Source organism: Drosophila novamexicana, unplaced genomic scaffold (assembly GCF_003285875.2).
Source record: "Drosophila novamexicana strain 15010-1031.04,08,12 unplaced genomic scaffold, DnovRS2.1 tig00000974-arrow-arrow-pilon, whole genome shotgun sequence".
Taxonomy (NCBI): Eukaryota; Metazoa; Arthropoda; class Insecta; order Diptera; family Drosophilidae; genus Drosophila; species Drosophila novamexicana.
The window spans coordinates 2,158,897-2,173,719 of NW_020824834.1; the positions used below are offsets into that span (position 1 = coordinate 2,158,897).

General features: G+C 42.2%; 2 protein-coding genes across 5 annotated transcripts; one reads left to right on the forward strand and one right to left on the reverse strand.

Annotated features, from left to right (window-relative positions):
- Positions 1-690: 690 nt before the first annotated feature.
- LOC115765499 (PIH1 domain-containing protein 1-like) lies at positions 691-9,732 on the reverse strand. Of its 4 annotated transcripts, none has more exons than XM_030709110.1 (5): positions 9,492-9,708; positions 9,309-9,426; positions 1,052-1,677; positions 848-991; positions 691-785 (listed from the first exon to the last, which is right to left on the reverse strand). In XM_030709110.1, exons 1-5 carry the CDS (start codon positions 9,558-9,560, stop codon positions 753-755), a joined length of 990 nt encoding a protein of 329 aa, XP_030564970.1. In that variant the 5' UTR covers positions 9,561-9,708; the 3' UTR covers positions 691-752. The 4 variants fall into 4 exon arrangements, with proteins under 4 accessions (XP_030564970.1, XP_030564972.1, XP_030564968.1 ...); XM_030709108.1 differs by lacking the exons at positions 691-785; positions 848-991; positions 1,052-1,677 and adding exons at positions 1,724-2,233; positions 2,308-3,167; positions 3,912-5,795 and having other exon boundaries at positions 9,492-9,577; XM_030709109.1 differs by lacking the exons at positions 691-785; positions 848-991; positions 1,052-1,677 and adding exons at positions 3,348-3,788; positions 3,912-5,795 and having other exon boundaries at positions 9,492-9,732.
- Positions 6,757-14,818, forward strand: LOC115765461 (multidrug resistance-associated protein 1; the record flags this gene model as incomplete). The annotated part of the gene is made up of 9 exons (XM_030709025.1): positions 6,757-6,872; positions 10,293-10,418; positions 10,480-10,788; positions 10,845-12,050; positions 12,111-12,248; positions 12,413-12,559; positions 13,780-13,864; positions 13,918-14,737; positions 14,809-14,818. Coding segments are annotated over exons 2-9 (2,772 nt in total), but the record flags the coding sequence as incomplete, so codon positions are not given.
- Between the last annotated feature and the right edge of the window lie 5 nt (positions 14,819-14,823).

Sequence of the window (14,823 nt, forward strand, 5' to 3'; positions counted from 1 at the left end):
ACTGTTCCACATTTGAACAAGTAAATCAAGTTTTTTTTTTTCATTTCTATTTCTTAGCTACAATTAAATTTAATCTGACAATTTCTTTTATTTAATTAATACATTTAACTTCGTTATTTTAGATGTAACTTAACATTTGCTTGACTGGTTCTTGAATGGAACTCACAGGGTGTTTTAAGCCAGGTGTAACCAGGGCTACGCCACATTGACTGCCGTTTACTGGAGAAATATGTTATACAAACACACGCCCAGTGTTATACAGCTATAGATGTTGGTAAATAATTGAAAGTAATATTATTATTTTACCTTAAAAAAATGTAGTTTTAAGTAGTCTAGGGCTGAGGAAAATAATAGCAATACAATCAGGATATATTTAGCCATAAAAATATGCCCCTGCCGATAATTTTGAAGAATACCTCAAGACCTAAGATCAGGCCTTTATTTTCTGTATTATCAGATATGCCTGGGAATTATATGATATTGCCTGTACTTATAGACGTTCGCCTTTCCTCTCTATCTAAAGACCTGGTACTATTTTGAAAAGGTTTTAATTTTTTTTAAGATATTTATTTAAAAAAAATAGGTTTAAAATATGGAAATTCCCATCTGAACAGAATCTTTTAAAGAAAGATTTTTGCATAATCTAGACATTAGAGTAAAAACAATTTAAAATATGATTAATACTTCATTTGATTATCATTGCTCTTTATTTTTTTTAGAATTTCAGTTTGTGTTTTGTTTTATGTCCTTGATTAGATCAGAACCGGAATGCGTACTTGAAGCATCTGAAAAAGTTATCCAATAATTACTAGAACTTGGAATATACATATATAAGCTCTATGTTAACCTTGCTGGTTTTATCGAAGAGCGCCTGGGCGCGTTCCTGGTTCAGGCGATAGTTGACGAATTTATCAAAAACATAGCCATGTTTCGGGGACTCGATCAAAATGCGATCCTCGCCAATGTCCAAGCTGAATTCCTGCGACGAGACCTGGCAGGCAAGATATGTTAAAGTGTTTGCCAGCGAAACATATTTATGATATAGACTCACGCAATTGGGCAAATAGAGTTCAGCATGGATTTCGTCGACGAGCTCATCGCGAACCCGGGCACGCAGCTTGTAGATGGGCTCACGGCTCTTGGCCCAGTTGCTCCGGATGCTGGCCGCATGCTCCTCGTCGATTTCCTGCACCAGAGCGCCGGGTTTCGATGCGGATTGCCCAGCCTGTGGCTGGGACTCGTTGGGTGCGTTTGGTCCGCCCGCCCGCTGCACATCATCGTTGCGGACACGATGCGGCGCCAGGGTTCCGATAAACTTGCGATTGCTCAGGATAATTGTCTTGTCCATGCTTATTTGTATGTTGTACTTTTCGCTGAGCGCCTCGGCGACAATTTGTAGAAAGAAATTGTTAAACAGTTGCGACTTTTTGATTTTCAACAGGAACTTCGGATTGATGGCAATGTCGCACACGTCCACCGTATTGTTGGAGCGATCCTTGGCGCTGCGCATCTCCGAGATGCTCATGGGCACACGAAACGAGCCCGGCTCGCATGATTCCAGTATGGAAATTAGCTCCGCATCGGTTATATCCTTGGGTCCGGGCACTTCCGGTGCCTGGCAGACGTTTATGAAGAACTTCTCATTGCTGTTGACTTTAAAGCTCTTCACGCAGAATCCTAATAAAATCGAGTAAAAAATCAAAAATAAATTAAAATTCGACTAGATTGTTAAAACTTAAAATAACCTTTTCCTTTTCTTAAAATTAAGTATAATCAAACCAAAGTCCGTATTCATGGACGTAGAAAATCAGGTTCACGAACCGAAACTAGACCGCGAGTTAGTTTGAACCGTGAACCGAACCAGTTGCAGTTTTGTGTTTGCAGCCCTAGACAACTTGATTGTAAAGTTTATCCTGTGATTAAGTACAAAGTCAACTTGTTACTGCTTGTTAAGAGAACAATATTATTTGTATCAATTAAGTTTAAAGTGGCAAAAAATTCAAATAACTTTAGGCTTGCAGCCCTGGCCAACTCAATTGCAAAATTTATCCTGCGGTTAAGTACAAAAGAAGCTTGTTAGCGTACATTATTTTAATTCATCATTGATTTCAATACGTTTTCATTTAAATTCAAAGTCACTAAAATTCAAATATCTGAAGTTTTATAGTTCTTTTTCAGATTTCAGACGCGCATACTCCTTAGCGTGATCAGGCCACTCGATTGCACTGATTGCCTGCAAATACAGATGGATTCGATTATAAATATGAGCTTGGCAAAAACAAATAATAATAAAAAATCGCTGCCCACCTTTAGCTCATCGAATGCCTGTTTGCACATCCAGTGGAAGACGGGACTCTTCCATTTGGACTGAATGGCCCCAAATTGGGCCCCATTTCTGGGATTGGCCTTAAAGATTTTATAGTATTCCGCCCACAGATAAACCATGCTACGCATTTTGTATACCCACAAATGATTCGGGCAGCCGCGTATCATTTCCTGCAGCTGCTCGACAACGGGCAACGTGAGATTCTCAAGAAACGTCTCATTCATGAGCTTGTATAGAGTTTTGTGGTTACGAAAATGTGAGCTTGTGTTCTCCTCGAGCGCAAAATGAGCCGATTTCATGACCATGTTAATCACCTGCTCCGTGGTCTTCTTCGGATAGTTGGGCAGAAATGCCTGCCGGATATTGAGCGAACCGAACCTTTCCAGCTGCTTGTTCAGCTCCGTTTCGCACCATTTGTACGCCTGCCACCAGGTGAGCCAGCATTTATAATTATTCGCCCGATACGTCTTCGTCCAGGCGGCACTGATCCGTTTGCGTATAGCATTGCGCTTCCTGGTGCCCGGCTTGAGAACCAACCGGTGGTTGGCAACCGTTGGCGGCGCATCATCATCATCCGAATTCTCGTCCGACTCAATGTTGGCCATGTCGCCCTCATCATTGTCCGTCACATGAATGGCCGTATTGTAGATGGGTTCTTGTTCGAAAAATGTGATCGCATAGGACTTATCCTCCGGCTGTGGCAACTCCCTGGCACTGTTGTTTATATACGGCAGCTTGATGCCGCCAATCAAAAATCCACGCTTCTCGGCCAGCTTGCGTCTCTTAAGCTCGGCCTTGGTCCAAAATCCTGAACAAGTCCCATCTGCTGCACGCTTGTTGGCTGTGAAGAGGTCGGACTATATTTCTGGTCTACTCTTCCACAAAGCACTTACAACATTTCGAGTATGGATTTCTAAGAGCAAGATTTGAAGTCACAGGGGTTTGAACCATTGACTTTACTTATTTACTTGAATTTTTCTTACTATATAATATTTAGTTCTCGAACTTTACTTTCTGATTAGAACTGGAACATTTCTTGTGGTATATTAAGTTCTTGAAATATGTTAAGGTAAATAATCAGTCAAAGTGGTTTGAACCATGAAATTCTCTTTTTTATTTTAAGTGTTTTTAATTGGAACTGGAACTTTTCTTGCAGTATTTAGTTCTCGGAACTATGTGAATTCATATAATTGGAGCAAAGTTAAATATTAAAACAACATCGCATCGTTTATATTGGAATAACACGTAAAGAACCAAGGTTCGAATCCACATCAGAGTTCATGAACTGGTTCAAATTGTGAACCAAACCAAAGAACTTTTTAGTTCTAATTCTAATTTAGTTCTTTTTACGTTCTTTGGGTCTTGCTTGAATGAATTCATGAACTGGTTCAAATCCTGAACCGCACCAACGACTTTTCTTGGCGTTTTATGGTTCTATGTGATCTAAAACTAAGCTATTAAGCTTAAATTTGTATTGGGTAGGTAAAAATTCGAAAAAATATTAGCGTAAAAAATTTTAAGAAAATCTATCTCTATCTGTTTAAGTGCTTTGAGGACTTTATAACGGAACTATTATAGGGCTTACCATTTCGGGAAGCTGCTGTTGATAGATTTATCAGATTGCTGGCGGCTTGCGATGTGCTCGGCCTGTTTGGATTTTGGTTTGTAATCGTATTAATTTTTACCAAATTGTTGCGAACATTTTTCTTGCCAGCCGGAGCTGGCAGTAAGGGCTTTTTGGCCACAGCACTGCCTGGATTTGGTTTATTTACTTTGGTTGGATTGCCGCCCGTTTGCCTGTTGCCAGGTAAATTGGCAATCAGGGGTTTCTTTGTGACAATATTGCCAGTTCGAATCGGCGATGGCTTTTGTTGCATTAATCTTTGGGCAGCCTGCGCCTGACTTGGTCTATTATCCTTGCTCCTTGGTGGATTCATGGGCAGCTGCGGCTTCTGCGAGTTGTTTCTCATTTGAGCTGGCCAAATCATGTTGGGCTGCATCATGTCCGGATTGTCTCCTGCAAAGCCAAAGCTTTCGGGATTGTTATTATTATTGTTCCAGTTGGGTTGGTTCGTGGGATTATTGACATTCCAATTGGTTTGATTCATTGGATTATTATTATTGCTGTTATTCCAGTTGGGTTGATTTCTGTTGTTGTACATTGGACCTGGCTGGAAATCGGGTCCCATGTTCAAGTTCCTGTCCTGGAAATCGGGATCAAAGTTGCAACGTTCGTCTGGCAAATTTCCATCAGAATTATAACGATTTATATTTAAAGCATATTCATTTCCCTCATTCAAGTTATTTCCCACAAAATTGGGTCCTGGCCCAAAATCGTCTGCATATTGCTGACGTCGCTCCTCATTCCGTACACACCTTTGGAAAGGTTCATCCAGAACGGGCCGTTGACGAAAATTATCCTCGGGATAACTTTGATTGCGTTCATTGTAAAAACGTTGTTCATCTGGTTCATTCACGAAACGCACATCAATTAGTCTGCGCTCCGAACTAGTTCCACGATAGTTTTCCACCTGCAGCTGTCGCGGAGCAGACCTCAAATCATCATCGAAAGCGTTCTGATTGGAATTCTCATAGTTTCTTGGACGCTCTGCGCGAAAATTATCATAATTTGATCGATAATTTTCGGGACTTGGTGAACGACGATTCAAGCCGAAATTGGAACCAATTGGTTCACGATTATTGTTAACAATGAAACGTTCCTCGTCCTGGAATTGCAGCTCTTTGCGTTGATTTGGGCTACGAATTTTATCCAAAAATCTTGGGCTATCATTAAATGGTTCCGCTTCACGAAAATTATCATTTCGTTCAAAATGTCGGGTACGAAAACTGTCTTCCCGTTCAAAGTTTGGATTTCCCCCACGTGAATTGTCGTTTCGCTCACGTAAATTGTCGTTTCGTTCACGAAAATTGTCGTTCCGCTCACGAAAATCTTCGCTCCGCTCACGAAACTCATCGTTTCGTTCACGATATCTATCGTTGCGCTCACGAAAATCATCGCTCCGCTCACGTTGGCTTTCTTTTCGCTCACGAGAATTGCCATGACGCTCGCGGAACTGTTCATTTCGTTCATGTTCGTCGAATCGGCGAGTCAGACCAAAATTTTCGGGGCTTGGCGCACGTTGCCGTGGAGCGCACCCATTACCATGCCAATCGATGTCTCTCGGCGGCGGCGGAGTGCGCGGACGCTGCTTGAGCCTTTCCTGACGCGAATCAATCATAGCTGTAACTTCTTTGACAATAAAGGCGTCCACATCCGCCTGGCGCTCGTCGCCGGCCTCAACGCTCATGCGATATCTTTGCCGCTGAATGTCGCGCAAATTGAAATCGGGCACCTTCAAGGAGCCAACGGCCAGGGCATGAGCTCGGCTGCGATTGAGGCCCAACTGGCGAAAGTACTGCGAACGTTGATCCAGTTCAACGCTTCGGAACGGCTTTGCTTCACCGTTGCCTGCTCAATTTTTGCATGAGTAAAAGCGACATGTAAAGAAAATTGAGACACTTTGATTAAAATCAACACACATGCACGCACGCACACACACACACACACGACCAACTCGCACTTGACTCTTTGGTTTATGTTAAGAGTGCCGTGTTGAGTGTGCATGAGTGAGTTCTGTTTGTTTTTTTTTGCCAACCGTTTATTTTGGTTTTAAGTTGAGCATATGTTTATTTGGGGATTTTTGTTTGTCTCTGTAAACAATACTCAACTAAATCGCTGTCAACATGTGCGTGATGTTCAAATAACATTCTCTGTTGTTTTTGACACATGACATGAGTCAAACGTGGCTGTTATTTCCAGAACTGTTAACAATGTAAATTGCATACATTTGCTATGTACATATAATATATGTATGTGTATGTATGTGTTTGCCTAGAATAACTCAACCATCTGATCGACAAATGTTTGTTTGCTTATTTCATCAGAGATATGAAATATTGTGTGCTTTTATCGCGCACGCTCTTATCTCGCTCCCTCTCTTTTGCCATCGCTCTTTGGGGGGCCTTAGCACTATCTTTTGGCGCGCGCGTTAAAATGCCGATGAGCAATGACTTGCCAATTAGGCACTTGTGCGTGTGTATGTGTGCGCGCATAACTTAAATTCCCAAAGGCTCAACAAGCGTGGCAGTGTGACCAGCTGTGCGCCTGACCAGCCCAAGTCTGGCTTAAGCTGCACAGCTTTTCATTGATCAAGCAAAAGAGAACCGCAAGCCCACTCAGCAGAGAGATAGAGAGCGAGAGAGTCGGTACGTTTGTGTGGGAAAGGCAGCAAGTGTGCACGTTTTGATTGCGATGTGCTTTGCCAGCTCTTGATTAAACGGATTGCATTGGTATCGGTGTAGAGAGCGGGAGCGCTTCAAATAGAAACAAATAAGTGCCGCCGGGCTGTGCGTCTGGCATTCAGTTGGTTTTGTTAGCTCGACACGAGCCGGTCGAAGGAATATTTAAGAAATAACAGTGCCGGCAACTCACACAACCCAGCAACAGTAGCAGCAGCATTTTTGTACGTCACTTTATTTCGCCGAGGTAATTATAAGTGGCTTTTATTGGTGTTGTTGTTGTTGTCAGTCGGGCGCCCGCAAGCGTAACAAGTGCGAACGAAAGTTATTTGACACACATTGTGAAATGCCCACACGCACGTTCTAGAAGGGTTTCCACTGAGAAATTATTTCTAACGATTTTCTATGAATCACTAAAAAAAAGATCTGGCAACAATTTCGATAATTGACAAATTGTGTGTTTTTGTGTTCTGTTTGGTCATGCTCAGTGCGATTTTATAATTGATAAAGCCAAACTGAAATGACACAGAGCAATTATATGATTTATATGCATAAAATATATGTGCATATGTGTGTGTGATTTAAATTTTATAATGCTTCTATGCTGCGAACAGTTAGAACAGTTTGGAGGCAAAACCTGATACGATGACGTCACAACTTAAGCCCAACTGTCGATTATTTCCCCAAAAAAGGGCCCTGAGAAGCGGCCTACAGAAATAGAGAGAGAGAGCGAGCGAGAGAGACACGCACGCACACACATGTGCACGCACGCACGCACGTAGCTATTATAAACAAGCGCGATAAGCAAGAACAATAAAATTATAAAGTGCAATTCAAAACTAAAGCAACAGTAAACAGAAACAATATATTTGTATGTATGTGTATACAACGGTAGTTAAAAAAGTATGCGTGTGTGTGTGTGTGCGCGTACTTGGGCCTGTAAATGATAACAACGTGTTGCCGCGCGCACGTCTCAGAAACAACTTGAAAGATAATGATAACAAAGTTTGCGCAATCCTGTGAAAGGACACAATAAACAATAGGAAACACAAAGACAAAAGCCCAAAGCAGAGCGGCCGATAAAGTTGAACAAGTGATAGCTAATAAATGGCATGTGCAGCGATAATGTCTAAATAGACAATCAAGTGATAAATAACACTTGAGTAAGTTGCATCGAATGCGCAATGCACTGCTCTTTAATTATTCGTTCAGCGGCTGTTAAACTGTGAACCGTTCGCTGTCGCTCAAACTGTGTAATAAAGCCTGGAGAGAACGCAGAGCGTGTTAATGTGCTTAGTTGCTCTGCAACTGTAAGCCCAAGACAGTGATTTTCAAACTGTGCAGTTAATTGAAATCGATTCTTGGACTCTTCTAACGGTTTAAGATACACTTTCGCAGTTACTTTCAAACTGTTTGCGCGACAGTATTAAGTCTTCCTTCGCTCGGTCTTAACACTGCCACAGATTTTCTCAGTGACTCTCAAAGTGTGATTGGTAAAAAAATCTGTGGCCGCAATTGTTCGCCCTTTGCTGAATCTTATTGCAAAGCTGACACGAACCAATAAACTCTTTTTCATCTTACAAACAGAGTATACAATTATTTATAATATGCTATACATACATATATATACATCTATATAATGTTTATTTTGACCGAAAAGTGACAAGAACGCAAGTTCAATATTGAACTTTTCTGATATATATTTTGTTTATATTTTTATCAGTGTGCTCCTCTGACATTTTTCGTGGAAATCAACAGCAGAGCAGCATCACGATGACTCGACACATGCGAAAGATTCTGCTAAAATGCGAATATTTCTGCATTTGTCGTATATAACACAATTTTTTTATTTCGTTTGGCGGATATTTGATTCAATTACATAACTTTGAATAGTCGCCGGAACAGGTTTGCCATTAATTACAAATGTTTTATCCGAACGAAAAATACTCGTTTTTGTTTACTTTAACCTTGGCTCGAGAGTATAATTAATTTGTTAGTCGGCCTGCAGCCGAGCTTATCTCGAATTCCAAACGAATTCGTATGGTTTACATTTTATATGCAAGTTGTAATCAGTTTGAATATGGGGAATTATGTATATTATGAGCTGAGTTTAAACTATTTTCGGAAAAATATCCATTTGATAAAGTTCTCAGACTCAAAGTCAAGTGCGAACGAGAATTCCCAAAGAATTCCAATTCCGGTTTTAGCTATAAATGCAGCCGATTAGAGTATTTGGCCAGCGGTGCTTTAAGAATTGTTAAAATTTAGTTGCTTATTTTAACATTTTCTACTAAAACACAAACAAACTCGTTTTCGCCTCGGGCATAGATCAATAAAATCTGGCATCGTTAAAGATCAAGTGTGTGTGTGTGTGGGACGCAGACGCAAAACGGGTTTCATTCAAATAGCTAGAAGTCCATATACATGCAGGTATTATTGAGTAATGAAGAGTTTTGATAAAACAGATTGGGAATTCGAATGACAGCGTTCAAATTGAATAAACACAAACTCGAGTGGGGAGTGGGGAGGGGGGGGGAAACCAATGTGTCAGCGATCGACACGAATCGTTTGTGACGCGATAAGCAATTAAAGCTACTGATAAAATTGAAAAGAGTTAACAAATAGCCAATGTCATGCACGGAGCACAACAATTGCCAGATTAGGCCCAAGTGCAGGCACTTACCGGGCGTCGGTTGTACAATAATAGAATCGCGCGGCGGTGCTCCATTGCCAGCAGTTGGGCCTGTGCCGGCCGTTTCAGTGCCGCCAAAGTATTGATTTATATTTTCTTCGAACTCGTTCTACAATTAACAATTGGCAAATGATAATTGAACAATATTTATAATTGCGCTTTTTTTTAGCTCACCCTCACAAAGCGCAAGTTTTGCTCGCGAAAGTTGTCGTTGCCCTCGATAAAGTTGCTGCGGCGCGACATGTTTGCGCCCTTGTATTCAATTCAAATTTGAAGTTTACAAAACAGTTAATATACCTTTATTTCTATTTACTTGACTATTTTTATATTTTCCGACAGGCAAAGTGTATTTTTCTTTTATCATTCGGCACACGCATAGTGCCATGCAGGGTTGCCAAACGATTAGTCGTAAATGCGATAACATTGGCAGTGTTGTTAAAGCCGTTTTGCCAACTGTCGATGAAATGAGTATAGAGATGGACTGGCCAAAATAAAAATAGCTAAAAACGGCTGAAGTTACAAAAACCAGTCAGAAAAGCGTGCAACCTGTCTTGATATGCAATTTTTGCACCTTTATATATATGAAAAGGTAAAGAGTATCGAAAAGAACTCAATTCATATTGCTCTTCAACCGTTAATATATGGCAGTTCCAGTTAAATATACTTTTTATTTATATATGTTGAATTAGCATAATTTTCTTCAGTACTGCTAAAACGATTTTATTTGTACCTAATTCCTTTGTTTCCCAATTTATGGTCATAATTAAAACTGATACCTCAGAATATGCCAGATCTGACGTAATTTCAGCTAAATTGGCAACACTGGTTCTTCAGTGTTGTATCGTCTCTAAATTTTATCGTTATCGTTTTTTTTTTTTTATATTTTCTTGTTTTTGCTGCTTCTTCTTGTGTTGTGAAATAAACCAGCTGTTTTTGCATAGTACAATTTTTTTTTTTTTTTTACATGTTTCACAGTTTCGTTTTGCCCACAGACACGCACGTGGAGGAGTGCTTACACAAAAAGTTTAAAGCCAAAACTCGACCATGGGAGACGCTACTGCCTTTTCGTCCATGGACGAGTTTTGCGGCTCCACATTCTGGGTGAGTGCGAGAGACAAATGCTTTGTTTGCCGCGCTATTTACGCATTAATATTTCTAACAGGATGCAAATGAGACGTGGTGGACAACCGATCCAGATTTTACACCCTGTTTCGAGCAAACAGTTCTAGTTTGGGCACCCTGTGCCTTCTTTTGGCTATTTATGCTATTCGACTTTTGGTATTTGAAGGCCAGCTTGGATAAGAACATACCATGGAACAGATTGAACATTAGCAAACTGCTCGTAAATGTGGGTCTCCTGGTGGTCACCGCCTTGGATCTGATCATGTCGTTTGTCAAGAAGGGCGGCGACTCCGAACTGCCGCTCTATGGCGTGGACATTTGGACGCCCATCATAAAATTGCTCACCTTCGTAAGCTGCACAATACTTGACTTGTTTCATATACTACAAATCTTTCCCAATTGCAGCTGATGGTACTGATGTTCATACCGCTGAATCGCAAGTATGGCGTTCAGACATCTGGTTGCCAGTTCATGTTCTGGTTTCTATTGACTATATTCTCCATACCACGGTGTCGGACCGAGGCGCGCTTGCATCAGGAGCGCGGTCAGATTATTGGCTCGCAACAGGCGGAGCCGCACGATTTCACCTGGGAGACATATCAGTTTGCCAGCTTCTTTATATTCTTTGCCTTTACCTGCCTGATGCTAATCCTCAACTGTTTTGCCGACCAGCTGCCCAGGCAGACCAAGTACTATCGCGGACCCAAAGAGATACCCGAGCTGTCGGCCAGTTTTCTGTCGCGCATCACGTACAGTTGGTTCGATCGGATGGCCTTGAAGGGCTATCGCAATCCGCTCGAGGAGAAGGATCTGTGGGATTTACGGCCGCAGGATAGCTGCAAGGAGGTAATGCCCACCTTTGCGCATTATTGGAACAAGAATGTGCGCAAGAACTACAAACGCGCTAGCGGCGGTCAGGAGCCGAAGGCACAGTTCAGCAATGGCAAGGTCTCGTTTGAGAATCCTCAGAGCAATGGCCGCAAGAAGGGCATGGCCAGCATTATGCCGCCCATTTACAGATCATTTGGTGGCATTTTCCTATTCGGCTCGTTCTTCAAGCTGATCACCGATATTCTGACCTTTGCCCAGCCGCAAGTGCTCAGCCTGATCATTGGCTATGTGGAGGACTTTGCCAAGGTGCCGCAGCCGGAATGGAAGGGCATCATGTATTCGATACTATTGTTTGTGCTGGCCAGCGCACAGACCTTTATACTCGCTCAGTATTTCCATCGCATGTTCATTGTGGGCCTGCGCATCCGGACAGCGCTGATCAACTGCATCTATCGCAAGGCGCTGCGCATTTCGAACGCCGCCCGCAAAGCGTCCACAGTCGGTGAAATTGTCAATCTGATGGCCGTGGATGCGCAACGTTTCATGGACCTGACCACCTATCTAAACATGTTGTGGTCCGCACCGCTGCAAATCGCGCTGGCCCTCTACTTCCTCTGGCAGCAGCTGGGTCCCTCCGTGCTGGCCGGTCTCGCCGTGATGATCATCATGATACCGCTCAATGGCTTCATTGCCAGCCGCATCAAGACCTATCAGATACGCCAAATGAAGTACAAGGACGAGCGTGTCAAGCTCATGAATGAAGTCCTCAGTGGCATTAAGGTGAGTCCGTGCCTGAAGCTAGCAGCTAATTCCTTTTGACTCTTTCATCTTCCATTGCAGGTGCTTAAATTGTACGCATGGGAGCCCAGTTTCGAGAAGCAGGTGCTGGATATACGTGACAAGGAAATAGCCACACTGCGTGCGACCGCCTACTTGAATGCCAGCACATCCTTCCTCTGGTCGTGTGCGCCGTTTTTGGTAAGAATTGCCAGAAAATTGGCGCCGCTTTGAACTCTCTTTGCAGCACTTGACGTTTATGGGACGTGCTCTAATCCTGGAATCTGTGTCTATTATCTTGTCCAAAAAAAAAAAAAAAATGTAAAAAAAACAAATATTACAAAAAATCACAAAACAAAAATAAGGTATCCTTGGTGACATTTGCCACTTACCTGTTGTCCAACGAGGCGAATCAGCTGAGCGTCGGGAAGGTCCTTGTCAGTCTCGCACTGTTCGATATCATGAAACTGCCGTTGACCATAATACCCATGCTGACGGTTGACATAGCCGAGGTAAAGCCCGCCGCAAACGAATCCAACGGAATCTAGATTATATTATCGATACATTTACTTCGGCTATGGGCATCTATCGGCACTCAACCACAACCATCCAGATTTGGATGAGAAAAACATAAACACAAGACAAGAAATTAACCCAAATACGAATTACTATATATATATATATATTTTTCTAGGTATCATTAGTCACATTTGCCACATATGTTCTAATCGATGAAAACAATGTGCTCGATGCGAAAAAAACCTTTGTCTCATTATCATTATTCAACATACTTCGCTTTCCGTTAACCATGTTGCCCATGCTGATCACCAACTTGGTGCAAGTAAGTTTACCATATTGCAATTCCAATTGAAAATATCTTTCAGCTTTCAGCAGATCGTATCTAGCTGAAACTGGAAGAACATTTTTGGTACAGTTCACTCTGTGAATTGTTGCCTTGTGCCGTATTGTGATTGTAATTTATGTTCAACTATTATTTATTATTATAATTATTATTTTATTTAGCCACAGCAACGAACGACAATTATGTATCCAAATCTAACATTTCCTAACTATCCCTAACTGCGTTTTTTTTTTTTTAATGGTTTTTCAATGGGTTTCCCATATATCATCGAAATGTCCTGTGCTACAAAAAGTTTTGACAATTTAGTGGGGCATTTCCTTAGAAAGCGGCAGCATTGGCTTTGGGCTACATTTTCTATTCGTTTCTTCGGCATCCTTCATTCAGTTTAGTTCCACATTTGCATACCCTTGCAGAGGGTATTTTCAATGATTCAATTCTAAATAAACTTCGGTGAATATTGTCCGATCGTTAAAATACATTTGTTTTTATTAATACTCTTCTTCAATTTTCTTACATTCAAGATCATATATGAATAAAATTAAAACTAAAACATTTTTCTTAATGTAGTTTAACCAAAAATCTGATCAGCTTCTTTCTGACTATCTTATCTAATAAGAAGAAGTTAAGGTTTTGGTTTCTATAGACATCATCCATTGTATACCCAAAGCTCTGCAAGGGTACAGAAGTTTCGGCAGGCCGAGTTTTTCGTTTAATCTTGGGCGACGACGAATTATTAAAAGTACCTAAGAGCTTTTCGAATCCTTTCCGTACATCCCAACATACCAACAACTAATGCTAACTGTACCTGTGTGTTGACAACAGTGTTGTATAACGATCAAAAGTTTTCTAATCGATTTCCTCTTCGCATAGACGCAAGTTTCTGTTCAACGCATAAACAAATTCCTGAACAGTGAAGAGCTGGACCCCAACAATGTGCAGCATGATACCTCGAAACGTGAGTAAATCCGACAAAGATTCCAAATTCAATAATAATGAAATATTTGTTAGCGCATCCCATGAGCATTGAGAATGGCCACTTCTCGTGGGGCGATGAGGACGAGATGACGCTCAAGAATATAAACATGCAGGTGCCGAAAAATAATCTGGTTGCCATTGTTGGCACCGTCGGTTCCGGTAAGTCCTCGGTGATTCAAGCATTCCTTGGCGAAATGGAGAAAATCTCGGGCACGGTCAACACGGTCGGCAAAATGGCGTATGTGCCGCAACAGGCCTGGATCCAGAACGCGACCGTGCGAGATAATATATTGTTCGGCAAGCCGTACGATCGCAAGCGTTATAATAAGGTGATCGACGCCTGCGCCCTGCGCACCGACATTGAGATACTCTCTGCCGGCGATCTGACCGAAATCGGCGAGAAGGGCATCAATTTGTCCGGCGGCCAAAAGCAGCGCATCTCGTTGGCGCGCGCCGTTTATCACGATGCAGACCTGTATCTGCTGGACGATCCGCTGAGCGCGGTCGACGCGCATGTGGGCAAACACATCTTCGAGGAGGTGATCGGTCCGAAGGGCATGCTGGCCAAAAAGACACGTGTCCTGGTCACCCACGGCATCACGTTCCTGCCCCAGACCGATAAGATTTATGTAATGAAAATGGGCGAGATTAGCGAGAATGGCACGTACGCTGAGCTGCTGAAGAACAGGGGCGCCTTTGCCGACTTCCTGATGCAGCATCTGCAGGAGGGCGAGGAGGAGGAAGAGGAACTGAATCAAATCAAACGTCAGCTATCGCAAACCGATCCCGCTCTGGTGGCGCCCTTCGAGAAGGCCATTCTCCTGGCGCGCACCGAAAGCCTCTCGGACTCGATGTGAGTTGCGGCAGCTTTTAGCAAGCGCTGAGATCTTGACTAAAGTTTTATTTTGTTATATTTTTCGGCAGCTCTGTCACATCCGC